Source organism: Nothobranchius furzeri, chromosome 11 (genome assembly GCF_043380555.1).
Source record: "Nothobranchius furzeri strain GRZ-AD chromosome 11, NfurGRZ-RIMD1, whole genome shotgun sequence".
Taxonomy (NCBI): Eukaryota; Metazoa; Chordata; class Actinopteri; order Cyprinodontiformes; family Nothobranchiidae; genus Nothobranchius; species Nothobranchius furzeri.
The window spans coordinates 33,792,709-33,820,133 of NC_091751.1; the positions used below are offsets into that span (position 1 = coordinate 33,792,709).

A 27,425-nucleotide genomic window follows, 5' to 3' on the forward strand; every position below is an offset into this window, starting at 1 on the left:
GTTTAACCTACAACATGGGGACATTGGGCTACGCCCTAAAAACTGGTTCTAGAGCTTTGGTGTGAATGAACTAGGGTTCAGGTTAGGAATAGTGCGTGTGAGGCTGATCTCCACCTGGATGTGGGTGTCCAGAAGGCCTCCCTACTTGAGATGTGTTTATGCATTTATACAGAAGCAGCTAAATAATCCTATTAGGATTAAGAAAAAGACCATTTCCAAGAGCTGGATTATGCAGGAACCTTCTGTGTCATGTTAAACTGTTGGTGTGTTGTTCCAGCGTTGCCATAGGGTCTTATTTAGGGTTAGGGTTTACCGACGAATTAAAAATTAAGACCAAATTCTGTCGTGTGTTTTTTTTACTTAGTATTTTTGATCCAAGCCTAATGTGAAAGTTATAAAAATATGTTTTCTTTGTTTTCATTTCAGATTCAGCAAATAAAAGAATCAAAAAATGTTTCTTGATTTTGGGTGAAAAATGGAAAGATGTGAGCATTCACTGATTTAAGGTCCAAAAGGTCCGTCGGTAGATTTTGTTTCATGGGTTAGGGTTGGTTAGGGTTAACAACACCTTGGTGGGTTTGCTGCCCCCTGCTGGTTATGTCTTGTTCAGAAACAGCAGTTATAAATAAAGTTTCAGCAGATTGAAATGGGTTTGTTAATCTGTCAGATTAGCTTTCTGTGGTTAATCCAGTTTTAGTCAGCATGTCGTACAGAAGGAACCGAGTTCTGCTGTCAGGTGCGTCCTCCAATACCCCTCCCCCTAGATTTATGCTGAATTAGAACCTTTAGAACCAGAACTTCAAGCCCATATTCTCAGATTAAAACTAGTTTCAGGTGTAAAGTAATAATCCAAGTTCTAAGCTCCAGAACAGGACAGAGACATTCTGGAACCACCTGGAGTTTCAACATCCCCATTTCTTCTCTTCAGTGCTGTTGTGGGCGTCGCTGCTGTGGGCGTCGGCCTTCGTGGAAGAGCTTGATGATTCGTGAGTAGACCGTCTCATGTATTTCTCTGACACAGCGGGGTCAGGTGCATCACAGGTGAGACTTGGGGTGATGAGTTCAATGTTTTCTGTCTGAGCACAGCCAGTGGCTCTCTGGAGCATCTGAGTCTAGGAGCTGATCTTCTCAGATCAGCTGATCTCAGCGTTCTCTAGGGCTCAGAAACATGGATCCATTTAAAAGTAACTAAAATCATCCGTGCCAATATTATCAAAACCTAAAGGAGCCTAGGTATGGTCCTAAGGTACACACACACACACACACACACACACACACACACACACACACACACACACACACACACACATTTGGATTATTACACTTGTGGGGACTTGTCATTGACTTCCATTCATTTTTGTGGCTGAATTATGCTGAACCCCAACCCTAGTTCATTCGCACCAAAGCTCCAAAACCAGCTTTTAGGGCTTAGCCCAGTGTCCCCATGTTGTAGGTTAAACCTGAAAAAAATGTCCCCAGCATGTAGCACACACACACACACACACACACACACACACACACACACACACACACACACACACACACACACACACACACCGTTAGGCTCCCTCTTGGCCCTCAGGATGAAAACAGTGATGATCTTTGTGACGTCTGCTTTCAGCTTCATAGAAACAAAACATCCTGATGAGCTCTGGATCATCAAGGTAGTGTGTGTGTGTGTGTGTGTGTGTGTGTGTGTGTGTGTGTGTGTGTGTGTGTGTGTGTGTGTGTGTGTGTGTGTGTGTGTAAGGGTATGTGTGTATATATGTGTGTGTGTGTATGTGTCTATATGTGTGTATTCATATATATGTGTGTGTGTGTGTGTGTGTGTGTGTGTGTGTGTGTGTGTGTGTAAGGGTATGTGTGTATATATATGTGTGTGTGTGTATGTGTCTATATGTGTGTATTCATATATGTGTGTGTGTGTGTGTGTGTGTGTGTGTGTGTGTGTGTGTGTGTGTGTGTGTGTGTGTGTGTGTGTGTGTAAGGGTATGTGTGTATATATGTGTGTGTGTGTGTATGTGTCTATATGTGTGTATTCATATATGTGTGTGTGTGTGTGTGTGTGTGTGTGTGTGTGTGTGTGTGTGTGTGTGCTGAACTCATGTGCACCATCTTGTCTGTAGTTCTACACTCCGTGGTGTACTTTCTGTAAACAACTGGATCCTATTTGGCATCAGATCGGATCAGAACTCAGAAGTGTCGGATCTGTAGTTCGTGTCGGCGAATCAGACGCTACCATCAGCACGGGTCTGTACTCACCAAAATAAAATGATCAAATGTTGTTTATAAGCAAGCATTTTATGTAATGTTCTCCTGCAGCTTTGGCTAAAGAGTTCAGAGTCAGATCCTATCCTGCCATCCTGATGTGAGTCGTCATGGTAACCCCACTCTGCACAAGTAACACGTTCTAAAGATAAGATGATAGGAGCACATATAAAAGCAGAATAGTGTACTGTTTACACACACCTGGATTCCAGGTTGCTGATTGGCTGATGAGGACCTCAGATGTAGACAGCTGTTGTGTTTTGTCTCCAGGTTGAAGAATGATGTGAAATACAACTACGCTGGTCCAAGAACTAAAGATGGAATCCTGGACTTTACTGACCGAGTTTCAGGGTGAGGTCAGACCGCAAACACTGAACGTCAGTGTAGTGAGGTGATATCATCTCAACAGGGAGCCTAAGTCACGCCCATCTACTTCCAGACCATGGACGTCAGTACCTCCCATATATGAGGTCACCACTGTATCTTCTCCCCCTAGTGTAGCTGCTACTTACCACATGGCCAGGCTGGTGGTTCTGTCCTCCTGAAGGAAGGGTTGGAAGTTCAGTGAACTGACAGCCATTTTCCTTCTGTGTTTCTCCGGGTCTGGGTCGATGACGTCACTTTGGTGAAGCACATTTGTAGTCCTGGACTTATTTTCACACAAACCTGAAATAGTGTGTTTCCGGTCAAAAATAAATGCTTTCTTGGTATCAAAAAGCTTCTTTAGAATTCACGGACATCGTAAGTGAAATCCATGGAACATAAGTGGAATCGGAATTTAGCCCCATGGTCCGGGAGTAGGTGGGCGTGGCTTAGGGTCCCATTACCGACTTTTACAAGCTGATAAATCTCAAAGTACATGAGAGGTGTGGTGGGAACACCCGTCATTAGTTTCCCTTTAACATGCAGCATGTTACAGGAGATCCAGGGCCTCAGGCAGAGCTCCTTTAGCCCGTTCAGGGACTCATGAGCCGACCGGAGAGGGAGGAGCCTCTGCCTATGACCTCATCGTCTACCTGTGTGTGTTGACTTTTAGGCCTCCGGTCAGATCTCTGGGCAGCACACAACTCTTCCAACATGCCATGAGGCGCCATGATGTCATGTTTGTTTACGTAGGAGCTTCCTCAGAGCTGAAGGTGCGCACTCACACACACACTCACTCTAACACACACTCAGCTAATCAGCTAATCTGTTTCCAGGGAAACTACACATCAGTAGCAGAGGAACTCATTGTGCACACCTACTTCTTTTCTGCTAGTCGAGACGTCCTGCCAAAGGTTCCACAAACACATCAGTGTGTGTTTAGTGTGTTGGGAGTGTGAGGTTGTAACTTTAGTTTGTGTGTTTCAGGGTGTGGGTCTGACTTCTCTGCCAGCTGTGGTGGTTTTTAAAGATGGGACGTCCTTCAGCTACAACGGTGAGACAATCTGGAGCTCTGTGGTCTAAACCAAACATGTTTATTCACACCTGAAGCCATTTCAGCACTTTTATTCTAGACAGTTTTAGCACCTTCCACAATGAGCCAGTTTGGGGCCCTGTAACTTTAAGAAAATAAGTGGTTGCTGGCCACGCCCTCCCACACTCTGATTGGCTGCTACGAGGTGAGCAGCTCAGATATCCAGAAGGGGCGTGGAGTAGAGCCGCTGCTCCTTCAACGTCGACAGGTGTGTCGGGGAAGGGGGGCTGGTTGAGTTCTAATTTCCCTGATTGTGACATCACAAAGGGGGATGTTATGAAACGTTTTGTTTTAGGCAGATAATTCTGGAAACCAAATGCTTTTGTTGAAGTTTGGAGTGTTGATAGAGGCAGTAGAGACCCACACGGCAGACCAGAAGGATGTAGCATGATGTCACCGTTAGACTCTGACTGAAACAGCCACAGTGCAGGAATACGCTGCTCAGTTCAAGGGTTTATGCCACCTGCAAATGATGACGTCATTCAGGTGGGAGATCACGACTCAGAAAGTTTTGTGTTTCAGTGGAACATGACAGTGACCTGAAGTCGTGGATCCTCAGAGAACGCTTCCCGACCTTTCTCCAGATTGACAGCTACACTTTGTATGCCATGGGGGAGTCAGGTAAGTGCTGGATGATGTCATCACCCATGGGAACAGCCTGTCCAACACCAACCCGGTGACCTAGCTCATCGTTTGTGTAGTAATGTAACCATTTGTCATGTCTGTTGGGTTTTATTGGTGGTATCTTCATATTCAAACAGAAGTATGTTGTTGTATTGTACTGCAGCCTTTTGGGTCGACAAGGAGTTGATTGTAAACATCTGTTAGAAACAAACTCAACCTTCATCTTGGACCCACAAACAACCCATTAGGGACAAGATGGATGCAACTGAAAATAGAAGAAGATACAAAAGATGAATGGAGCTCTACAGCATCTGAGCTTATTAGCTTCATCTTCCTGTAAACTGGACCCGAGTCTCGAGTGTCTGAGACACCTCCCTGCAGCCAAGTTGGTACTTCTCTGTCAACGGGGGAGCGGAGACACGCACATGTGTCCATGCAGATGTTTTCCTTTCACACTGTTTGAGGGGGTGGGTGTTCTCTCACCACTCCGATCCATGAAAGTTTATTTATTATTGGGATTTCTATTAATATTGTGTTCATGTGTTTCAGAGACAATTTAACATGGACACGTATCCCTCGTTCTCCTCCACCTCTTCAGTCACTCTCCCCATTTCTGCTGCACAGCTTTGTTCTCCTTCAGTCAGGGTTGTAAATGTTCATTTCATTGGACCCCCCAGGTTAGAGTTCGTCTCCATCACGTCACCCTGATGATGGTTGCGTGTTTCTGCACCCCCACTGATGGAGAAGTATAAACTAGGCTTTAGATGGCTGCTAAGTTGTTAGGTTTTACCAACAAGTCACGCCTGATAAACCGATGTTCATTCACAGCAGCCTCTAGTGGGCCTTGCTGGAGAAGCTACAGGTACTGATTGGTTCAGGTGAACTGACTCCGCCTCTCTCCTGCAGGCAAACTTGTGTTATTGGCTCTGGTGGAGGGTAGACACCTGAGTGATGAAAGCCTCAGGTAACAGTCCACTTTCCAATGGTAAATATTGAGTTTGAACGTCCTGTGACGTGTTCCTGTCGCCTGTTCAGGTACAAAAATCTGGTAGAGAAAGTGGCTTCCAACCACAAAGAGGCTTACAGCAGGTGAGCTTTTGTAATGTAAGGTGCTTTGGAGTCCTCTGACTTGCTAAAGCCCAGTACACGTGTACAGGTTGTTTTTGATTCCTGTGGAAACTAAAGACTTGGATCTGACGTCTCTGTCATCTTCAGGAGCTTCTACTTCGGGTTCATGGAGGGCAGCAGCTACATCGATGGACTCATTATGGGGTGAGTTGGTCTGCCTCACCTTTGGACCATTCTGCTTCTGCTTCTGACTCAGCTGATATATTCAGGGAGCTCACTGTGCCATCGCTCATCGTGGTTAATCTGTCCAATGATGGTTACTTCCTGCCACTGGGCCCCGTGAAGACAGAGCGCCACCTGCTGGACTTCTTGAACGGTGTTCTGGATGGTAGCGTGGAGGCAAGTTGCACTGATTTCATTATTAAAATCAAGAAACACTTTGAGGTTTCTGATTGTTGATCCGATCTGGTTCTCAGAGTCTGGGAGGAAATGGGTTCATGCAGCGGGTTAAACGCTTTGTCTATGAAACCAAAATCACTCTGACGGTAGGTGACATCATCAGCCCACTTCCTGGATCCTACTTCTGTCCACTTTACTGTTTCTTCCCTCTGTTCATCCAGCCGTTGTTCAGAGAAGCTCCAGAACTTGGCTGCTTGTTGCTTAGCTTCCCGCTCATCATCGGGGCCATCATCTGTTGCCTCTGCATGAAGAATCGCCCCAACCTGACCCAAGATCAGGACGGCACTACGCCACAGGAGCCGTCCCCCCCACGCCGCAACAAGCTGACACACAAAAAGCAGGAGTGACGAGTGCCAGACGAACTGCAATGACCGATTACTGAGACCAGATCTGAGCTGGACCCAGAGTTGGATCCAGAACAGCATCAGGTCAGCTTCAGGTCTTGACCTGCAGCAAAGTGCTCTGATATGTAGATGTGGTGAATCAAGACATTGTCCATGAATAAAGACTTTAGACGTCTCTTAAGCCTGTTGGATCTTCATGGGAATGCTGCGGATTTGTTTCTGTACGTGTATGTGGAGACAGCTGCTGTTCAGTAGGGACTGGAACACGGAACAAAAAGGAAACTAAAAACACACATTATTACATACACATACACCCTTATAGTCTGTATTTGTGGAGCGCCATCTGGGCGATTCTACAACCCCCAAGGTGCTTCACAACACAATCAGTCATCCACCCATTCACATGCTGGTAGGGATGAGCTACCATGTAGCCACAGCTGCCCTGGGGTGCCCTGACAGAGGCGGGGTCTGCCCGACACTGGTGCCACCGGTCCCTCCGACCACCACCAGCAGGCAAGGGTGGGTTAGGTGTCTTAAACGAAACCTGTTATCAGTTTAATGTCCTAATAGTTCTGTAGCCAGTACCAAATGTGTCTACAGAAATCACATAAAGATGCTTTTTCCTTGACAGTTTCAGTACCTTTCATATAGAGCCGTTTTAGGGCTCTTCCACTTTAAAGCAACTCTAAAGAGCTTTTCATACTTTTCACACTGGTTTCAACAGTCCTTCAGCCCTCTGCTGACCAGAAGCTGCTCTTTAACTATATTACAATGGACAGAGGACAGTGTGGACACATTAAGGAGATGCTTTTGTTGCATGGACTGTTGTTTCTTTCAGAAGTCAGGGTTGAATAAGGCCACAGAACCAATTACTGATTATATTCACTTCTGTATATGCCAACAACAAATCACACATAACCAGAGAAGTTCAAAGCTGTATAAATCAGAAAAGGTAAGTCATCATAAAAACGGGTCGAACTGGATCAATGACTGCTACAAAGGCCCTTTACATTCTATTGAAGGAAGCCATGATGAACATAGAAAGGCATTGGTAATGATAGCAGGCATCTTTGGGACACAATAAAAATATGAACTCCACCAAGAATCAGAATGAGAGTTCCGTGGATGATATGAATTAATATTTCACAAGGCGTAACTCTAAAAGTAGCTGACTGTGATCAAATTAGGTTTGAATCTGAATTGTTGGACTGCATCTGGAGGTACCTTAACTATAGAGGACAACCAGGTTAAAAGTGTATTTAGTAGGGTTCCAAAAATAAAGCAGCAGGGCCTGATGTGTTAACATCATCCATGTAAAGAACGGCACAACCGAACTGTCAGAAGCATGGACCACTATCAAAGTCCACAAAATGTACCATTCCAACACTGTGGAAGAAATCTATTGTTATTCCAATTGCTAAAGCGAGCTGCACCAATTCAGAACAAGACTTTAGACCAGTGGCACTAACCTGCATCGCTATGACGTATCTGCAAAAAAATATGATTGAATACTTAAAGGAAGAGGAGGCACCCAGCCTCGATCCAAGTTGCATATAGGCAAGGTCGTAGCACAACTGATGAGTAGTTAGGGTGTGCCACTTTATCTTGGAAACATACACTACAGGCCAAAAGTGTGGACACACCTTCACATTCAAAGTGTTGTCTATCTTCATGACCATGAACATTGGGAGATTCTCACTGAAGGTATCAGAACTGTGAATGAACACGAGGAGTTACGTACTTAACCAACACAGGTGAAATAACTGAAAAAATGTTTTATATTCTATTTTTTTCTGAATAGCAACCCTTTGCTCTGATTACTGCATTACACACTCTTGATGAGCTTCTAGAGGTAGTCCTTCAAGACTGCTGGAAAACCATTTCAGGTGTCTACCACACGCCCTTTTGTGTAACTATGCTGCTGCTGCCTCTCTGTTTAACTCGTTTTTCCAGTGTACTGCTGAGCTGATGAATATAGCTACCTCAACATATTATAAAATGACACGTTAAAACAGACTTTTATTTTGAAGGCCTGGCATCAGAGCGCGCGTTTCCGGGATGGTAACGCTAACGGCTAATGCTGAAGAAAAGAAGTGACCCAACTGTATCGGTCCACCGTCTGCTGACCACTCCGAACCGACACGTAACTTTCTCTCATGCTGCGGTTCCGCTGAAGAAGCATCTGGAAGCTGCTCGTGCACGCGCACAGTCTCCATGGCTACAGAGGAATTCTACGAGGTAATACGGGCTAATGCTAACATGCTAACCGTGAAGTTTGTGAAGTTTGTAGGCAAGATAAGTTAAGTGGCTAGTAAGCAGCTGCGCGACTAGTTACAGCGAATCAGAGGAGATTAACGTCATCCAACCACATTCTATGCGATTAAAGCGTAAAAAACGGAAGAAAAGGAAAAAGTGCACCACACAGCAGTAAAAGCAGCGGTAGCAGGTAATCTAAAGTGAAGTTCACTAGTTCATGCAGCTGCAACTGGTAGTAACCTGGTTACTCCTGATGAATGCTTTGTTGGTTAGCTGCTGGCTCTCTTTATCTCCGGCATAATTTCCAGCCCCTACTTCCGGTTATTGTGATGATTCTGGATGCAGATAATCATCCTTCAGTGTCTCCTCAAATCAGATCAACAACAAATACCTGGTGGACAGGTGAAGTTACGACTGGACTGTTAGCATCCTCCTGCTAACCAGTGGTTTTTGTCCACAGGTGGAGACAATCGTGGACAGGAGGAGGAACAGGAAGGGGAAGATAGAGTACCTGGTGAGGTGGAAAGGTTATGGCCCAGAAGGTGACACCTGGGAGCCGGAGAGTCACCTGTCCACCTGCATGTCCTATGTGGATGAGTTCAATCGTTTCTTCACCGAGCGGCAGAAAGGCAGCACCTTACTGCGCTCCACTCGCAGCCATCTCAATAGCTCCTCCCACAAACGTTCCTGCAGGCCGCCGCCTCTTGCTGCCCGCAGTGACCCAAGCTGTGATGTTAGCAGAGGACACCCTGGAGATCCCGCTCAGGTGAGAACACCTCTCAGCCCTGATCAACTTCCCCACCCTGTCTTCGTTGGTCCACAACAGGCCCCACCCACTGACAGCTACAGCAGCCCCCTGGTGCCGGTGACTCCAGCTGGCCCGGCCCGCCGTAGTGTGGATCTTTCTAAGAGTGGGATCAAGATCCTGGTTCCAAAGAGTCCCATGAACTCGCGACTAGACTCGGAGGAATCCCCCAGCGAGGCTGGAGCTCAAGAGGCTCACCTGGTTCCACCTGAAGTCGCCCTGCTGGAAAAACCTGCAGGAGTTCAGTTGGGCCCTGGAGAGGAAAGGGCCCGAATGGGGACCAGACCCCGGAACCTGAACCCACTACCCCCACCCACAAGGGCCCCTATCAACCTGGCTACGCACCCCCTCAGTGGTTCAGAATGGTCCAGACAGACCGCAGGTAAGAACTGCTGGTTAATCTGTTCACCTGTCAGGTAATCAGTTAATGAGTTCACCAGCTGGTTAAGCAGCTGGTTTTGCTCTGCGTGTTGGTCTATAGTAGCCTGACAAGCCAGACTAAATAAATGTATTATTTAGTCTGGCCATGCTCCATTGACTGCTCTTGGTTGTGGGGCGGGTTCTACCGTTGTCTTTCAAATGATCTCCACATTCCACTGGACAATGAATGTGACATACTCTTGTTTCACTCTGTTGCATCATCCCACCCACCAGGCATATAGAGTGCCCTGATTGGCCCACAAAGCGGATAAAGCTCTGTGATTTGTTCACTAAGCAGATAGAGCACTATGATTGGCCCACCATTATGGACCAATCACAGCTCTTTATGTGTTTGAAACCCCTCTAGAGAGCTGTGATTGGCTAGCCAGAGTCCTGGTAGGAGCTGCTGAGGTTCCAATGGCGCATGCCTAGACCAAATTCTTTTGGTCTAGTTCACTAGGCTAGGTCTATAGTGCCTTACAGACATGAAACATGGCATCAAAGCACTTTACAGACACAATAAGAACAGTAGCATAACTTAGTATAAAAACTAACAATGAGAGAAGTAGGTCTTTACCTCGTTTTAAAAAATCAATCAATCAAAGCTTTATTTATAAAGCGCCTTCCGCGACCCTGTCGGGATGCCCAAGGCGCTGAACATGGTACATATGAGAAATGTGAAACGTGATGAATAAATCGAAAATAAAAGCAATTCAAATACTGCAAAAAAGGTAAAACATCAAAGTAGAAACTAATGGGTAAAACAAGGGATAGAGAGACCAATGAAAACAGGGAAATAAAATTAAAAAAAAAGTGGGCCAAATTCAAACACGTTCAGGGAACGCCAAGCGGAGGAGGTGGGTTTTTAGGCGACTCTTAATGACTGGCAGAGATGGGGGCAGCCTAACTGAGGGTGGCAAATGGTTCCAGAGTGACGGTGCTAGGACTGAGAAAGCCCGGTCCCCACGAGTATGACACCTAGAACGAGGGACAGCGTGCAGGCCTTGGTCAGAGGAGCGCGTGATGGGGAATGTCTGTTCAGGAGTGTGGCTAGATAGGGGGGAGCACCACCCTGGAAGTAATTGTAAACAAAGACGAGGAGTTTAAAGTGTGAATGATAACAGACCGGAAGCCAGTGCAGGGAGGTCAGAACCGGACTGATGTGGTCCCGTTTCCTGGTCCCAGTCAGGAACCTGGCTGCCCTGTTCTGCACAACCTGTAGGCGACGCAGTGATGACTGACACAACCCTGCATAGAGAGTTGCAGTAATCAAGCCTAGAAATTACAAAAGCATGGAGTACCCGCTCCAGGTGGGCTCTCGACAGCATAGGCTTGATTTTTGCAAGGCGTCTCAGATGAAAGAAACTGGACCGGATCACAGAGCTGATGTGAGCATCAAATTTAAGGCCTAGTCCACACGTAGCCGGGGTTTTTTAAAAACGAATATCCGCCCCTCCAAAAACTTGCATCCACACCACCGCGTTTTAAAAACAAACTCTGTCCACACGTTGTTAAGGACATGCCAGACCTGTAGGCGGCAGAACTTTCCCCGTTCTTAACCTCGTCCTTCGTCTGTGGTCTTCCGCAAGGAGCAGTAATTCCGCTTGCAAAAACAAACAAGCAAAAAGCGCTTGGACAATTGATGGATCGGGTAGTGACAGAGCGCAGCTCTGAAGGCTTCCATGATGCCGGCTAGTGTAAACACAGGTCGCACACGTGATGTCAGCATTTTTTTGTCGCGGAAAGTGACGTTGCGGACCTTAAAACTCCGGTTTTGTCCGTCCACACGCAGACACCCAAAACGGAGAAAACGCAGATCTTCACTTTGGCCGGAGTTTTTGAAAAGATCCGTTTTCGTGTGAAAAAACTCCCGTTTTCGTGTGGATGACAGGCCAAAACGTAGGAAAATATCTACGTTTTGGCAGATCCCCGGCTACGTATGGACAGGGCCTCAGTCCAGCGTCAATTTTCACCCCCAGATTGGTGACAATTGGTTTTGAGTAGGGAGAAAGAGGGCCAAGATCAACATAACGACCCACAGCCCTGCTGTTTGGGTGAAAAATAATGAGCTCTGTCTTTCCCTCATTCAGATGCAGATAGTTGGTCATTAGCCAAGACTTTACCTCGTTAAGACAGGACACAAAGGACTTGATAGAGAGACCTTTCTCCTGACACAATGGAGAGTAAATCTGGCGATCGTCAGCATAGAGATGGAACACTAGGCCATGTTTACGAAAGATTGACCCCAGAGGAAGCAGATAAATTGCAAACAAAAGAGGACCAAGGATCGATCCCCGAGGGACCCCCAGCCCAAGAAGAAAAAACATCACCCAGTTTAACACAGAATGTCCTGTTGTGGAGATACGATCTAAACCAATCCAGAGCAGACTCTTTGATCCCAACCCATTGTTCCAAGCGATCAAGCAGAATCTCGTGGTCAACCATGTCAAAGGCTGCCGTCAGATCTAACAACAGAAGCATCACAGATGTACCCTGATCTAGTGATAGATGTCATTTAAGACCCTCAGTAGAGCTGACTCTGTGCTATGGCCAGACCTGAACCCTGATTGGAAAACCTCAGACAAATCAGAGTCAGCTAAATGTGAGACCAGCTGCTGATAAACAACTTTCTCAAGCAGTTTTGGTGTAAAAGGCAGGGTAGAGATAGGCCTGTAATTTTCTATCACAGAGACATCAGCACCAGGTTTCTTCAGGGTTGGCCGAACAACTGCTGCTTTCAAAGCAGCTGGGACCACACCTGTGCTGAGGCTCCCATTGATAATCTGACCAAGTAATGGGCCAAGACACGTAAAGGCAGCCTTCCAGAGACGAGGCGGCAGAACCTCAAGTGGAGAGCCAGATGGCTTCTGCCTTGTAACAAGCTTACTCAGCTCAGAATAAGAAACAGTATTGAGGGAGCTCAGGGTGGGTGGTGATGGAGGAACTGGAACAGGGTCAATAGTTACCAGAAATACCTGCTCTAATGCCTGATACTTTATGAACAAAGAATTTGTGAAAATCTTCAGTGTTTCCAGCAGCTGTAGTGGACATGAAGCTAGGCTCCTGATACACCAGAACAGAGTTCAGTGTTTTGTAGAGAATCTTGGGATTCTTGGAGTTTTTTTCGATGATGTCTGCAAAATAGGCAGTTCTAGCAACTCTCACAGCATCCTGATAAGCAACAAGAGATGCTCTGAACAACTCACGCAAGACTTGTAGGCCATCCATTTTCCACTTTCTCTCAGAGGATCTACACGCCCGCCTACAAGCCCGTGTGACATCAGAGAGCCAAGGCTCCCTCCTAGGCCTAGACTTGCAAAGCTTGAGAGGGGCAACCACGTCCAGGACCTGATTACAAAGTAAATCAAAGTGTTGTGAATAGTGATCAATGTTAGACGGATCTGGGTTAAAGGTCTCTAACCTTACAGACATACAGTCCACAAACTTTGCAACAGTTTCTGCATCCAGGGCTCTGAACCTAGTAGCTGGAGCTTCACACACAGGGACAGGACATAGCAACGTAACATCACAGAGTATTGGAGAGTGGTCAGAGAACACAGGAGGCAAAGTCACAAGCTTCATGACAGGGAGACCGAAAGAGAGAACCAGGTCCAGGGTGTGACCTCTGGCATGAGTTGGGGATGATACCCATTGAGTTAGATTGAATGCATCTAGCAAATTCAAAAAACCTTTAGCGAGCACATTGTCAGGACAGCAGATATGGATGTTAAAATCACCAAAAAATAGGACATAGTCATATTTTAGGATGCAGTCTGCAAAAAGATCACAGAAATCATTAAGGAAGTTAGAGTCAGTCTTTGGAGGGTGATAAATCAGCACAACGAGCAGGCGGGGTGGGGTATGCACAGTTCAAATAGGCGCAGTTCAAAAGAAGAAAATGACATGGTGGGTGTAAGCTGTTTACAAGGAAAGCTGGATTTTAAAACGACAACCAGCCCTCCACCTCTGCTCCGTGATCTGGGGATATTAAAGCAGGAGCAGCCAGGTGGTACCAGCTCCAGCAGGGCGCTTGAGTCACCAAACGGGATCCATGACTCACAGATGCACAGAAAACTCAAGTCATGTTGAATAAAAAAATCCTGAAGAATAAAAGTTTTGTTCAGCACAGAACTGGCATTGACCAGACCAAACCGGGTCTGCTGCGGGGCCGCAGCACCGGGATCGCGCACGGGCACCGTCTCCTCCAACTCTGAGCCCGTAACCGAGCGTAGATTCTCCCAGCAAACCCCACTCTGGCGAGGTCCTCGAGCCGACTGGTTGTGGTGTGGTGCCAGCTCACCCTCAAAGCCGGCCAAGTTCACAAGGCAGGGCGCAGAGGAAACCATCAGAGGTCTCGGAACCACCGGGTCACTAGCTGGGCCGAATCAGACCAGTTGCTTCTTCAGGGATCCAGGAAGTCCAGCCCGACGTCTCACACGCCGGCTACCTTGCTTTCTCAGTATTCTCCGATGCTTCCTTCTCGAGCTGGGGCGGACAGAGGGTCGACACATCACGGCTTGGGGGGAGAGAGCACACGGGCAGTCCAAACAACAACGCCATCCGTGAGGTTCCCAGTGCACAGCACCCGCTACATCAATAGGAGGACAAAGCCTCAGCAGCACAGCTCGATCATGTCACCAGAGAAGCCACACCATTAAAAAAAAGCATCAGAGACAACAAAAATACATCAAAGCCAATAAAACGCAAGGTTCCATTGCGTAAAGAGGATGAGCAGCTCGCTGCGTCCACCCGCGCGAGCGCCATCTGAACTACACTCAAAAAACTCTGAAAAGGCCACAGAAGTAGAAGCTCTTATGGACAGAGGAAGCTTGTTCCAAAGCTTCAGGCCAGCCCCTGAAAAGGCTCTATCCCCTCTTGATCAGGTGTGATCTAGGGACCCAAAGTAGCAGAAGATTCTCAGAACCAGGTGTCCGAGTCGGGGCATGTTGCCGTAATAGGTTCTGCCAGGTATGGCAGCGCCAATCCATTCAGAGCCTTGAAGACCAGTCAAGAAGTTTAAATTCTAGAAACCACGGACAACCAAAGTAGCAGCCAAAATCGGGTTGACATAGTCCAACGTCCGCTTGATCTCTAAAACCTTGGTCCAGTCAATATTGTGTTGGGCCAATCACTGCGCTCTATTGCTTTAGTGGTATGTTACTGCCACTAAGCGACAAAACAACAAAGACGAAGGCGATTGCTCATTAGAAACAGCTTTGGCATCAACGTTGGAATTTTTAGACTTGGGGTTATTTCCCAATGTCAAGGAACCTTGCCTTGATGTCTTGGTTTCACCCCAGTTGCTTAGGAGCTACGTCATTAGGAACCGCCGAGGTGCGGTCCAATCGGTTCCAATGTTCGTGTGCTACAGAGGCGTCTGTCCTTCATTTTTTAGCTGTCTAGCTGCTAGCTGACCAGGGATACGTGGGAGGTATCTTGTTGTCCTCTCTCTGTCAAAAATTTCCCAGAATACAACGCAGTACTTTCAGGAGGATGGCGGATCAGGAGCCAGCAGCTACTTTGGGGAAAAAATAAATGTAAGTTAGTCAACTAGTTGTAGCAGTTGTTGTTATATCCAAAGTAGTTATCTATGGCGGGTTAGGTACTAACTCGCTAACATATTTAATTTAACCAATTAGGGCTGCAGCTATCGAATATTTTTGTAATCGAGTACTCTATCGAATATTTTTTTCGATTAATCGAGTACTCTAATAAATTACCCTTTTGTGTTTGTAAACCATTATATCAAATAGCATGTTATAATTATGAAAGACCTCTTAAAATGAGCAAGCAGTTGCCAGTTATTCTTCAAGTTTTTTTCAAAATTAGTTTGCAAAACTTCAGCACTTCAACTTTACTTCACAGTAAACAAATGCCTGTGCAAAAAATAAGTACACAACCTGAGCCGATTTTCCCCTCGTGCGAGAATCTGCTAGCCTGCAAGCCAGAGGATAACTGTTGACGTAGCGCTGCGGGCGGCTGCGGCCCAAACAGAACCAGAACTGCTCACGGCGCATGCGCAAACAGCTCGCCGGCTGTTTCCCTATTAACACACGTCCGTTTTAATTTCAACACTTTTTTTCTCACACAATAACAAGGATTGTCGAAAAAGCATGTTTGCCGTGGTTTTGTCAAATTATACTGATCACAAAACATTTATTTACTTTCTTTCGTTTTCCTCTCATAAATACCAGTCCTCCTGCAGCAATCACGAGGGACAACAAATATCAATAACAACACAGTAAAAGTCCGACGTTTTGTGTAAAAATGCTGTTTTTTAGCACATTTTAAGTCCGACGTGTTTCTACCAGACGTACGGTGTGAGCTGAAACTTGAGTGCTACAAACGAAAAAGTCGCACAGTGTCCGCAGAATATATAGAAATACAGGCTAAAAAGCATTATCTTGTAGAGGCTCCGAGTTCGCTTGCAGAAGTGACATTTACAGCTGCTGCAGCACGGAGGATGTGGTGTTGTGGTAGGCTAAATCCATTTTACAGTATTTTCACTGGACTACAATTTCCACCTTACGACGTGAAAAATGGTCCCACATCTTGACATTTTCTGTCTTTTTCGCACTCCACCGGGGTCCACGTTGTCCGCCATAGCTTAAGAGAAAGTTAAGTTACATTCCCTACTCGCGTGTGCGATTCAGTCCAGTGGGCATGTGCGTCACTTATTTCAGTCCGGGTGAAACATGACCACGGGCGACTGCAAAGCCATGAATTAATTAAATATGAATTAAACGAATCCTCGAGGCAGAGAATTTGACTCGAGGATTTTTTGTACTCGAATTATTCGAGGTACTCGAGGAATCGTTTCAGCCCTATAACCAATATAAACACAATTATAACACATTTATATTGAAACGTATACACATTAAATATAACTTGGCCTTACGAGTGACATGATCACGGCTCTTGTGAGGTAAGTCTGTTTACCGTTAACCGTTTTCTTTGACAAAGGAAGGACAGTGTCCTCACGGCGTCAGGCGCCTGGCCTTTGGGAAACACCCATGAGCTTTTCTTTGTCCACAGCAGGTAGAGGTACTTAGTCCTTCATTCAGAAGAGGGATGGATGTACTTGAGTCTTCTTTGATCAAGTATGGCGGGCTGCCTCGTTGACTGACATCTGTTGCTGAGAGTATGTCACGTTGTCCAATAGCATGTGGAGACAACCGTAGGCCCCGCCCCATAACGGAGCTCTGTATGGGGCGTGTCCAAACTTTAAATTCATGTTTATGGGATGGATTTAAATTCTTACCTCTTAAGTTTCTTTCATAGTTTTAGTCAAACAAGCTCATTTATTTTGAGGGTGGGAGGAGGGAGAAACAAAGGGGATCTCTTTTGTGAATCTGTGTGGGAGGGGTGGGAAACCGACTGCTGTCTGGTTGTTTTTAATATTGTAAAGCGCTTTGAGCTGCATTTGCATGAAAAGCGCTTACCAGGTTAAGCTGTAACTGCTGTCTCAGCCACAAGTTCTCAGACTCTGAGGTGAGGACGTGCAGACAGGAGGATGGAAACTAACCCCTTCTTTCCACCGGATGAGAAACGTACTACACGGTAACTAGTAGCCAATGAAGTGAGTGGGTTCCTTCACCAGCAGCCACAGGTGGCTTTGTGGACATGTCCCAGAAGGAATGTATGCCATTGTTACGTTTCAAGTCTATATTTTACACGCTGTGCTTTCAAACACGGCAAACTCCACAGTTCAGATCGAGCCAGACAGGAAGTCAAACACAAAAGCAGCGTAAAACATCTGGAAACTTTCAAAATAAAAGTAACATCCAGTACGTTCATTCCTGTGAAACCCCGTAGCCGGTGCAAACGGAAGAGGCCTTTTTGGAGACATGCAGTCGTCTTTCTCCGAGCGTTTTATTGTGTGGATGTATGAAATAACGCGCAGTGTTGCAGTTCTCCCATTATGTTTTGACCTCACGGGATCAGCTGTGTGGAACGCTTTCGCTCCTGCTTCACATCAGAATCGTTTCCGGTTGGGAATGAGCTTGCAGGGAAAACGCAGCTTTTACATTTCTCCACGTTTCTGTGGCCGGTGGAAAGCCGGGTAAGTTCATCATCAGGCCTCTCTTCCCTCTGAAGCTCGTCTCTGATCTGGAGCCCGCCTCCCCAGGAAGTAGGTCACTAACAGCCACTTCCTCCTGGCTGCAGGCCTAGAGCAGTTGGTTTCATGCTGCAGATAAGAACACGACCTTCAGGTCACAGATGTCTGCTCTAGTCCTCCACTCGCACTAGAGTGGAGATTCTGACTGATTACTTCTGCGTTGGGACAAAACACAAGAGTCCTGTCCACAGACACGCGTAATGGCCAGCTCGGGATAGGTGTGTTGGGACAGGTGTGGTGGGTAAAGCCTGGTTTATGCTTCTCCGCCTGCGTCAGTGCGGAGACACGCAACGTCCTTGCGTAGGGCTCCGGCAGGCACGCAAGTACGTACGGAGTCGAGCCCACTTTTTTAAACATCTGTCGAACGAGACGGATTACGCAAGCTTGTGATTGGTCAGGACGCAGCTGTTGTTTACAGCGCCGCCATTGCAAAGAGAGCCGAGGATAACTAGCGGCAGACACGGAGAAGCTTGAAGAATACCTCGCGAAAAAACTCTAAAAATATGAACGTTTCATCTTCCCGTGACTGGAGGAGTGAAAAGATGTGCAGCAAGCATTTTATTTGTGGACGGAAATGACAGGAAACGTGGGTTTAGAGGTGGGGAGCGCATGAAGCGGTGGGAGAATGAGAGACAAATATGTCCATGTTAAAAGTGTCTTATATACACAAAAAACACAATACAAACACACTATCTTGGACCGATACATGACAGGATACCACAGAACAGCGCTACGCCCTCTGCTGTCCTGCCGGGCAATTGCTTTGCAACACTCTCCAGGAGACGGAGAAGTAAAAGAGCAAAATGCTTCCGTCAATCTGTGCGTGTCTGTCCATTGCGGAGCTGACGGAGAAGCATAAACCAGGCTTTAGTGTATGGTGCACCTACCTGTATGACACCGGTTTGAATCCCAGTCTCAGCAGCACCTTTGGCCTGACATTCCGTTTTAGAGATTTGAAGCCTTTATTGGTTAAGTGTCAAATAAAAGGACTCATCTGGTTTCTACTACTTTTGTTTATGTAGCTAGTTAATGAGTCAGTAAGAAATGACAAAGTCTTTCTCTCCAGGACATGCTGGACCTACAGAGGCTTTTGCCCCCAGTGGGATGTCATCTGGTTCCAGTGCTGTTACCGGGATAACCAGCGTGATGGGGAAGCGGCGCCTGGAGGAACGCTCCACCTTCGATAAACGTCTGAGGTTCAGCGTCCGTCAGACAGAGAGCGCCTACCGCTACCGTGACATTGTGGTGAAGAAGCAGGATGGCTTCACTCATATCCTGTTGTCCACCAAGAGCTCTGAGAACAACACGCTCAATCCTGAGGTAAGGCCACAACCACAATGCCATGGTGGTCAGAGGGTGAGTAGATTCACTTAGACCACACCCACAAAAATCTATCAGCCAATTCAGGGTACATGGCCTCCTCTTGACCACACCCGCAACGTGCTTAGAACTGTTGGACTGGTTATTTCAGGTGATGAAGGAGATCCAGAGCGCCATGGCGACAGCGGCGTCTGATGACAGTAAACTGGTTCTGCTCGGTGCAGTTGGCAGTGTCTTCTGCTGTGGCCTTGACTTCCTGTCCTTCATCAGACGGCTGACAGACGACAGGAAGAAGGAGAGCATCAGGATGGCTGAAACCATCAGGTGACTCCAGGGAGATGCTGAGTGATGTCCTCCTCACCTTGTCCCTGTCTCACATCCTGTCCTTATCTTCAGGACCTTCGTAAATACCTTCATCCAGTTCAGGAAGCCCATCGTGGCAGCAGTGAACGGGCCGGCGCTCGGTCTCGGTGCTGCCCTCCTGCCACTCTGTGATGTAGTGTGGGCCAATGAGAAGGCCTGGTTCCAGACGCCGTACACGTCCTACGGACAGACACCAGACGCCTGCGCGTCCTTCACCTTCCCTCGTGTCATGGGTCTCGCAGCGGTGAGTCTCCTCCTCACTGTTCCTCTGACTTTTTCTCCTCGCCCTTACTCTACCTCTGACCCCTCCCCAGGCCAGTGAGCTGCTGCTGGGTGGCAGGAAGCTGACGGCCATGGAGGCGTGCTCTAAAGGTCTGGTGTCCCAGGTTCTGTGGCCCGGAACCTTCACACAGGAAGTGATGCTGCGGGTCAAAGAGCTGGTGGCTGTCAACACGCAGGTTTGTCTCCCCCCCCCCCCCCCCCCCCCACACACACACACACACACACACACACTAAGCTGATTCTGGTTCTGCAGGTCCTACAGGAATCCAAAGGCCTGATGAGGAGTGCCAGCCGTAGTGCCCTGGAGCAAGCCAATGAGCGTGAGTGTGAAGCTCTGAAGAGAGTGTGGGGATCCTCACAGGGAACCGACTCCATCCTGCAGCATCTGCAGAGAAGAGCCGATCTCTTCTAGAACCAGGACCAGTCCTGTTTTCCGTTTCAGGACGTGGACATGTCTCGTCTCACTCGGTTATTTATTGTTATTCAGGATATAGACACATCCCGGGTTCCTCAGGCCCCACAGCAGACTTGAGTTCCACCTTTCCATCCTGGTTCTCTACAGAACATGCAGGTTCATGTTGTCTTGCTGGGCCGTTGCTGCTTGGGTCAAGTTCTCCAAGTGCTTCAGGTTGATGGCTAAACCGGGCCTCGGGTCGCTGCTGGTCCAGAGGAGAGTCATGCTCTAGCAGTGATGAATTCTGGGTAAGGGTATCTTCCTTAGGTTGAGATCATGTGACTCTGTACTGCAGTGCTGGTCTCCTGGCAGCAGGTGTGGCTTGGTTCTGCCGGTACCAGTCCGTTCAGCTGATTTGTTGCTGTGCTGAGCAGTCTAAAGAAGTTCTGCTCAGATGGAGCAGAGCCGTTCTGACAGCAGAACTTCTACATGTAATAGAGAATAAAGTCCAACAGAACTTTTCCCTGTTCTGGAAAAAAAACGACTGTTTTATTCACTAATCACACATGAGCCACGTTACCAAGGTAACACCACATGTCCACGAGCCACGTTACCAAGGTAACACCACACTTCCACGTGAACCACATTACCACGGTAACACCACACTTCCACGTGAACCACATTACCACGGTAACACCACATGTCCACGTTACCACGGTAACGCATCACTGGGATCACGACAGGAAGCTGTTGTTAAATTGTTGTTTTATTTTCAGGTTTACTCATAAATCGGGAGACAAACATTCTGCTCTGAGGTCAAAGGTTACAATCCAAAGAAAAACTCAGGTAAAGGTTAAAGGTCGCTCCAGGGAGCTATGCAGAAAGAAACCATGCAGCACTGTTGACCCATTTCCTGTCTTGGGGCAGATTTTTTCTATGACAACAGTAATTCATCTTGGTGAGAGGGTATGTGACCCAGAGGTCACCTCATGGTGGACAAGTGTCATATGCTCCTGTGGCCAGGTGGAGGTGGTAGGTGTGGTCAGGGAACATCAGCAAGTTGTAGAAGTTCTCCCCTCCACTCAGAACCCCGTGCTCGTTGTCCCCCCATGATACTGGACTATCGATGAAACCGTGAACCGTCAGTGAAGCCCAGGACTCCAGCTGAGTTTGCTGCAGGTGACACCTGAAGCACAGGTGAGTTATTTTGTCGTCAGCTGTTCAGGTAAAGGTGTGCTTGTGTGAGAGAGCTAACCTGAGCTCCTGGATCAGTCGCTGCACATCGTGTGGCAACAGCAGGCCACAGATGGACACGCTCAGAGCATGACTGAGCACGTCATTGGGCTCTGGACAGGTGAACGATGACAGGAAGCTGCTGGATGAGCTCTCACTGAAACCACAGAAGAACGACTTGTAGTCACAACACTTGGACACGTGACCCTGACTGGACCACTCACCAGCTGATGTCGGCCTCCACAGCTCCAATCCACTCCAGAAGACTGTGACAGTCACATGACCGAAAGTCGGGACAGGTCAGGTCAGTCAGGTGGCGGCAGCTGACCTCAGGTTCGTGTTTGGACCAATCATAACGAGACAGGAGTGGCTGTAGAGAGGCCCCACCCTCTGAGAGGCAGAATGGAGTACAGGTGATACAGTAAAAGAGAATCTGGTCCATAAGTCCAGTTTAGACTGCGAGACCATCTAAAGGCTCAGGAAGCCTCTGCCTGTGTTGTGGATTCATCAGCTGATTGGAGAACATTGAACCTTTACATGATATTCTGAGATGTTAAATGTGGGGTCGTCATCATCTGGAAGCCGTAATCATCACAGGTAGAACAGATAAAGGCGGAAACATCTGGATTGACAGGATGAGTCTGTCTCATTGATTAGTCTCACCTTTCAGGGTGGATTAGTGACAACAGTGACCTTTACCCCTTGTTCTAGTTTTTATGAGTTTCACCTGTAAGGAGAAGATCACATGTAACCATCCTTAACAATGGTGTGTCACCTGGATGATGGGACAGTAGGAAGTCTGTCTGCAGCTGAAGGTGTGACCGAAGACCTGTAAGGAGCCGGGTGTGGCCCCGTCCACCAGGTGCCATGCTGCTGTCCGTCAGGTCCACAGAGACCACTGCAGGAGACATCACACTCGGTTGGTTTCTGGTTCTGTTCAGGCTGAGCTCAGCAAACAGGTCAGGACTGAACAACCCGGACCTGAGTCAGGAACATCTGGACATTCTTTCCTGCAGGTTCCTTCTAGTGAGGATAAATTCACCCTAAAACTCCACCCAGTGTCCTGGCTCTGCTGCTGTTTAGTCAACTGGCTTTTTTAGGCTACCGCACGGGTCCCTTCACACCTGGTACCTGGAGACCCAACACCTATAGTCCTGGGACTTCCTTTAGAAAGCTGCTTCTGCACAAAACGGGTCAGAAAACGGTGTAAGGGACTTTCTACGCAAACCGCGCGGTTTATACAGAAACGCTTGACAGAAAATGTGGAAACTTTAAACAAACTTTGGATCTGGAGACGAAAATCGTGTCATCACAGCTGGTGATATGGTGACATGTTTGACCAGAGTGATGAAGGTCTGCAGACCTACCAGAGACCTGACCAGAGTGATGAAGGTCTGCAGACCCACCAGAGATCAAACTGATGAAGGTCTGCAGATCCACCAGAGACCAGACCAGAGTGATGAAGTTCTACAGACCCACCAGAGATCAGACTGATGAAGGTCTGCAGATCCACCAGAGACCAGACCAGAGTGATGAAGTTCTACAGACCCACCAGAGATCAGACTGATGAAGGTCTGCAGACCCACCAGAGATCAGACTGATGAAGGTCTGCAGACCCACCAGAGATCAGACTGATGAAGGTCTGCAGACCCACCAGAGACCAGACCAGAGTGACGAAGGTCTGCAGACCCACCAGAGTGATGAAGGTCTGCAGACCCACCAGAGACCAGAGTGACGAAGGTCTGCAGACCCACCAGAGACCAGACCAGAGCGATGAAGGTCTGCAGACCCACCAGAGACCAGACCAGAGTGATGAAGGTCTGCAGGATCGATCTGGACTTGGTGACCTTTAGAAAACAAAAGTAAACCTGACCAAATCTGCTGCAGGTTCTGTGGTTGAATCTGGACGGTTTCCCCTCAACCCCCAGAAGTTCGTACGAGTCTTTGTCCAGAGACAGAACCAGACGTCCTGCAGGGACCAGAGGAACCACTCAGTTTTTTTCATGTTGCACTGAAGAAGTCAAAGCTGTCGCCTGTTTTACCTTTTGGCATCAAAGCAACACAGGTATCTTCATCGATGCGAGTCCCAAAGGACAGACCATACACAACACCTGAAGAAGGTTCAGACAAGTGTGTACAGGTAAGTACTAAATAACAAGTACACACAGGTGTGTACTGATAACTAAATGGTATATACAGGTGTTGTGTTACCTTGGTTTATGGCACCCTGCAGGCCTGGGTCCAGCAGCTCGTGTACTGGTAGCTTCTTGATCAGGTAGAAACTGCTGAAGGTGTTCATCACCAAGTCCAGGTTGGAGGGGGTGACGCTACACCCAGGCAGCAGTACAGATACCTGCACAGATGAACCCAGTCAACAGAAGGTAGCACGACTTTGTGATGCTGCAGGTAGAAGCAGCAGAAACTGGACATCACCTGGACCCGTACCTGGCAGCAGGGTTCTGTTATTATTTTCACCTATCTATTCAGCAAGTACCCGGATGAGAAAAGTTTATACTTCAGTTGCCTCGTGACTCAGATGTCGGTGCAGCGATGCGCGCTCCCGCGACAGGGCATGCACGGCATGGGCAAAACACTGGCTCGTCACAGCGCGTGCACGCGCAGCTCTCACCTTGTGGTTGAAGTGCAGCTTCTCCACCTGAGGGCTGACCCGGTTCTTCTCGTCCAGGAAACTGGACCGATCACAGACCAGCAGAGTCCGAGGAGTCCGGTCCAGATCCGAACACATATTCACGGTACCCTCGTCGAGACCGGATCCAGACGAGAACCCGTTAGCATGAAACCAAACGGAACCGCGGAAGTTCTGGATGTTCTACAGGTTCTGTAGATCTGAGCAGGAGGATGTCGTGCTGTTTTCAGAGCCTCGTGGGTCCCCGTAGTCACGTGGTCTACGCCGGAAGTGAAGAAAACACGCGGTGGTGAAAGCGCGCTCCGGTCCGAACCTAGGGTAACCCGAGCAGAACTTGGTCCTGGTTTCTGTTTATTCACGTGACATCATGGTGGAGGTGGCTGCCGTACCAGGGCAGTTTGATGACGCGGAGGAGGACAACCGGTATGTTGTTATTTGTGACGTATTGGATCAGAAACGTGACCTAATGAGAACGGTCCTGCTCCGGTGTTGTACTGATGTCGGTATCCCAGGTAGAACGTGTACCCTGCGTCGGGAACGCGCGCCGTTTCTAGCTAACCACGTGTTTAACCTGCGTAAATAAAGATTAGTTTTGTTCTGTGGGTGACTACCGGAAGTGATGCATTTGTAGGAGTTCTACAGGTGAACAGCTTTGTTTTAAACACTATTGGCTCTTATTGTTTCTCGTCATCATGAAGTTCAGTCAGCTGTAGACAAAAACACCAGAGAACATCCATCTGCTGATCAGCAGCCAGGCCCAGGCTTCCCTCTCCCCAACCACCTGGGCCAGCTCCTCCGGGGGATTCCCAAGGTGTTCCCTGGCCAGCTGAGAGACATAGTCCCTCTAGCGTATCCTGGGTCTTCCATTAGGTCTCCTCCTGGTTGGTGTGCCCGGAAAACCTCACCAGGTCCAGCAGGCATCCTAACCATATGTGGAGAAGCAGAGGATCTACTTCGAGCCCCTCCACATTTCTCACCCTATCTCTAAGGAGGTGTCCAGCCACCTCACAGAGAAAATGCATTTAGTCCGCTTGTATCTGCGATCTCATTTTTTTGGTCACTGCCAAAGCCCGTGACTGTAGATGAGGGTTGGAATGTAGATAGATCAATAAATTAAGAGCTTTGCCTTCTGACTCAGCTCTGTCTTAACAATGGCAGACCAGTACAAAGCCTGCATCACCAATCCATCTATCGATCTCACGCTCCATCTTTCCTTCACTCGTGAACAAGACCCCGAGATACTTAAACTCTTCCACTTGGGGCAGGACCTCATCCCTGACCTGGACAAGGCATTCTACCCTTTTCTGACTCAGGACCATGGTTTCACCAAACTCCTTCCACTCCTTGAATAAAATACATGGATAAACAGAGCTTACTAGGACTTCCAACATTCAATTCAGTTTATTTCTATAGCGCCAAGTCACGACCAGTCGTCTCAAGGACCTTCACACAATAACCATTCCAGTACAGGTCAGGGGTCTCATCTATAAAACATAGCATAGAATTCTTACTAAAACTGTACTTAAACTCAGCAAAAAAATGTACTTATGCCAAGTAGGTTTGTGATCTATAAAATATGGAGTACGCACAATTGCACACAATCTCCGCTTTATGAATCAGAGACTACCTAGAAATGTTCTCAGGTGTTTTTTGATCATGTCCCACTTCCAACACGCCCACTTTCTGCCTTTAATGGTCACTGCAAAGTACCTTGTGGATCTCATGCATATACATAAGCCGGCTCGTTGCAGCGCTCCACCATTAACGATGGCGACCGCAGATCAAGGAAGTGCAATTTCACCTAAGCATAAATTGATGTACTTGTTGATGACGCAGAGAAATGAAAGTAAGTGCTTTTGCAAAACAAATAAGAGAAAATCCACAGACTGGCACAGTTTGGGTTTACTTGTTCTGTGTGAAAACGAAGCAGTACAAGTGATAATGCTGCAGGATTTCATAATTTTATCCTTCTCAGCAGCAGCACTGCAGGTGCTCTCCATGTCCAAAATGTGCGTAAGCAAGGTCCTTTGTCCACTTAAAGTTGTGCACATTTTTCTTCTACGGTTTCTTTGATAAATCCCAAAGTTTGCGTGGAAAGTTGCTTACGCAGTTTTCTGACCCCGTTTTGTGCGTAAGCACGCTCTATAAACGAGACCGCTGGTCTATAAGCCAATCAGTCAAAAGTTTCCTATATAAGGAACCCAGCAGGTTGCATCGGGTCACTGACTAGTGTCAGAGTCTTTACAGCAATCCTCATACTAAGCAAGCATGCAGCGACAGTGGAGAGGAAAACTTCCTTTTTACACCCATTAATATCTGGTAAACCGCAGTGGTACACCAGACATTTGCCATGCAGCATCTTTGTCTTCAGTTATTTATAAATCACCTTCTACGACCTTATGATGATGTGATGTCTATTTGACATGGATACAGCAATTACATTGGACCAACCAGATGCATTGTTTAGTGTGTTAGCACAAGTGCTAATTTGCAACACTTGTCCATAGAACCTTTCTAAAAAAAAGGCCAAGGTGTTGAACATAACCACAAAACACACAATAAATGGTAACTGGCCTGTATTTTTATAGCACCTTCTTAGGGTTCTACAACCTCCCAAGGCGCTTCACAACAGTCAGTACACACTGGTGGTGATGAGCTACAATGTAGCTACAGCTGCTCTGGGGCACACTGATGGAGGCGAGGCTGCCTAACACAGGCGCCACCGGTCCCTCCGACAACACCAGCAGGCAAGGTGGGTTAAGTGTCTTGCCCAAGGACACAACAGCAGAATTCTCTGGTCGGAGCCGGGATCAAACCTGCAACCTTCCGATTACTGGACAACCTGCTCTACCTCTTGAGCTACTGCTGTCCCTCAATAGGAACAAATATAGTGTTGTGGAACATTAAAAGAAAGATAAAAAAAATCTAAGTAATCATTAAAACATTAAGAAAAAGTCAAACTGGCGAAGCACCATGGACCCACACTTAAGTAGGTGGTAGGGCTGCACAATATATCGTAAATATATCATTATCGCGATATCAGCATGCACAATATGCATATCGCAAAGAACAGATAAATAAATGTTTGCCACTAGCGATGGGTACCGAATTCGTTACTTTTTAAGGTACTGACCGAATTCCACAGTACTGACTGAACACATTTTCACGTCAATTGAAATGGTGCCTTGTTTCGGTACCCGTCCTTCATAACGAGAACTTGCCTAGACAGCTGCGTATGCGTAAGAACGTTATGTCGTCGGTCGCTGCGAGCCAGTTGTAAACAGAGCAGCATGGTAGAAAGAACGCACGCTAAAGCTTGGGTCCACTTCACTAAATGTGATGGGTAACTGGGTGATGAAACCAGCGA

At 47.4% G+C, this 27,425-nt stretch overlaps 4 protein-coding genes across 6 annotated transcripts in view; 3 read left to right on the forward strand and 1 right to left on the reverse strand.

Annotated features, from left to right (window-relative positions):
* The first annotated feature begins 636 nt into the window (after positions 1-636).
* On the forward strand, positions 637-6,400 carry LOC107383720 (protein disulfide-isomerase tmx3a). 2 transcript variants are annotated; one of them, XM_054743965.2, is made up of 16 exons: positions 637-736; positions 929-986; positions 1,622-1,664; positions 2,127-2,250; positions 2,323-2,368; positions 2,539-2,619; positions 3,305-3,404; positions 3,468-3,545; positions 3,619-3,685; positions 4,247-4,345; positions 5,255-5,312; positions 5,384-5,437; positions 5,564-5,620; positions 5,686-5,815; positions 5,893-5,961; positions 6,037-6,400. In XM_054743965.2, the coding sequence occupies exons 1-16, from the start codon at positions 703-705 to the stop codon at positions 6,220-6,222; spliced, it is 1,284 nt and encodes a 427-aa protein (XP_054599940.1). In that variant the 5' UTR covers positions 637-702; the 3' UTR covers positions 6,223-6,400. The 2 variants fall into 2 exon arrangements, with proteins under 2 accessions (XP_054599940.1, XP_054599939.1); XM_054743964.2 differs by having other exon boundaries at positions 3,305-3,545.
* Positions 6,401-8,272: 1,872 nt separating this feature from the next.
* On the forward strand, positions 8,273-20,383 carry cdyl (chromodomain protein, Y-like). Its single transcript, XM_015956470.3, has 7 exons — positions 8,273-8,457; positions 8,936-9,662; positions 18,886-19,139; positions 19,291-19,463; positions 19,536-19,746; positions 19,817-19,960; positions 20,038-20,383. Exons 1-7 carry the CDS (start codon positions 8,434-8,436, stop codon positions 20,194-20,196), a joined length of 1,692 nt encoding a protein of 563 aa, XP_015811956.3. The 5' UTR covers positions 8,273-8,433; the 3' UTR covers positions 20,197-20,383.
* Positions 20,384-20,926: 543 nt separating this feature from the next.
* Positions 20,927-24,231, reverse strand: rpp40 (ribonuclease P/MRP 40 subunit). 2 transcript variants are annotated; one of them, XM_015956507.3, is made up of 8 exons: positions 24,041-24,231; positions 23,623-23,764; positions 23,454-23,522; positions 23,285-23,380; positions 22,187-22,309; positions 21,636-21,801; positions 21,434-21,568; positions 20,927-21,364 (listed from the first exon to the last, which is right to left on the reverse strand). In XM_015956507.3, the coding sequence occupies exons 1-8, from the start codon at positions 24,155-24,157 to the stop codon at positions 21,166-21,168; spliced, it is 1,047 nt and encodes a 348-aa protein (XP_015811993.1). In that variant the 5' UTR covers positions 24,158-24,231; the 3' UTR covers positions 20,927-21,165. The 2 variants fall into 2 exon arrangements, with proteins under 2 accessions (XP_015811993.1, XP_015811994.1); XM_015956508.3 differs by lacking the exon at positions 24,041-24,231 and adding an exon at positions 23,857-23,994.
* A 106-nt stretch (positions 24,232-24,337) lies between these two features.
* riok1 (RIO kinase 1 (yeast)) overlaps positions 24,338-27,425 on the forward strand; it is a 34,097-nt gene continuing 31,009 nt past the window's right edge. The window contains exon 1 of the mRNA XM_015956473.3: positions 24,338-24,481. Within this exon, the coding sequence (XP_015811959.3) occupies positions 24,426-24,481 (56 nt within the window). The 5' untranslated portion in view covers positions 24,338-24,425. The remainder of the gene's footprint in view (positions 24,482-27,425) is intronic.

Excerpts from the sequence above, each read along its gene's own strand:
- LOC107383720 (XM_054743964.2), top strand. The coding sequence starts at position 703 with ATGTCGTACAGAAGGAACCGAGTTCTGCTGTCAG. Across the intron at positions 3,546-3,618 it reads GTCGAGACGTCCTGCCAAAG|GGTGTGGGTCTGACTTCTCT; the intron begins GTTCCACAAACA and ends TGTGTGTTTCAG. Across the intron at positions 3,686-4,246 it reads GACGTCCTTCAGCTACAACG|TGGAACATGACAGTGACCTG; the intron begins GTGAGACAATCT and ends TTTGTGTTTCAG.
- cdyl (XM_015956470.3), top strand. The coding sequence starts at position 8,434 with ATGGCTACAGAGGAATTCTACGAG. Across the intron at positions 9,663-18,885 it reads ATGGTCCAGACAGACCGCAG|GACATGCTGGACCTACAGAG; the intron begins GTAAGAACTGCT and ends CTTTCTCTCCAG. Across the intron at positions 19,140-19,290 it reads ACAACACGCTCAATCCTGAG|GTGATGAAGGAGATCCAGAG; the intron begins GTAAGGCCACAA and ends TGGTTATTTCAG.
- rpp40 (XM_015956507.3), bottom strand. The coding sequence starts at position 24,157 with ATGTGTTCGGATCTGGACCGGACTCCTCGGACTCTGCTGGTCTGTGAT. Across the intron at positions 23,381-23,453 it reads TGTTGCTTTGATGCCAAAAG|GACGTCTGGTTCTGTCTCTG; the intron begins GTAAAACAGGCG and ends TGGTCCCTGCAG. Across the intron at positions 21,365-21,433 it reads CGACTGATCCAGGAGCTCAG|GTGTCACCTGCAGCAAACTC; the intron begins GTTAGCTCTCTC and ends CCTGTGCTTCAG.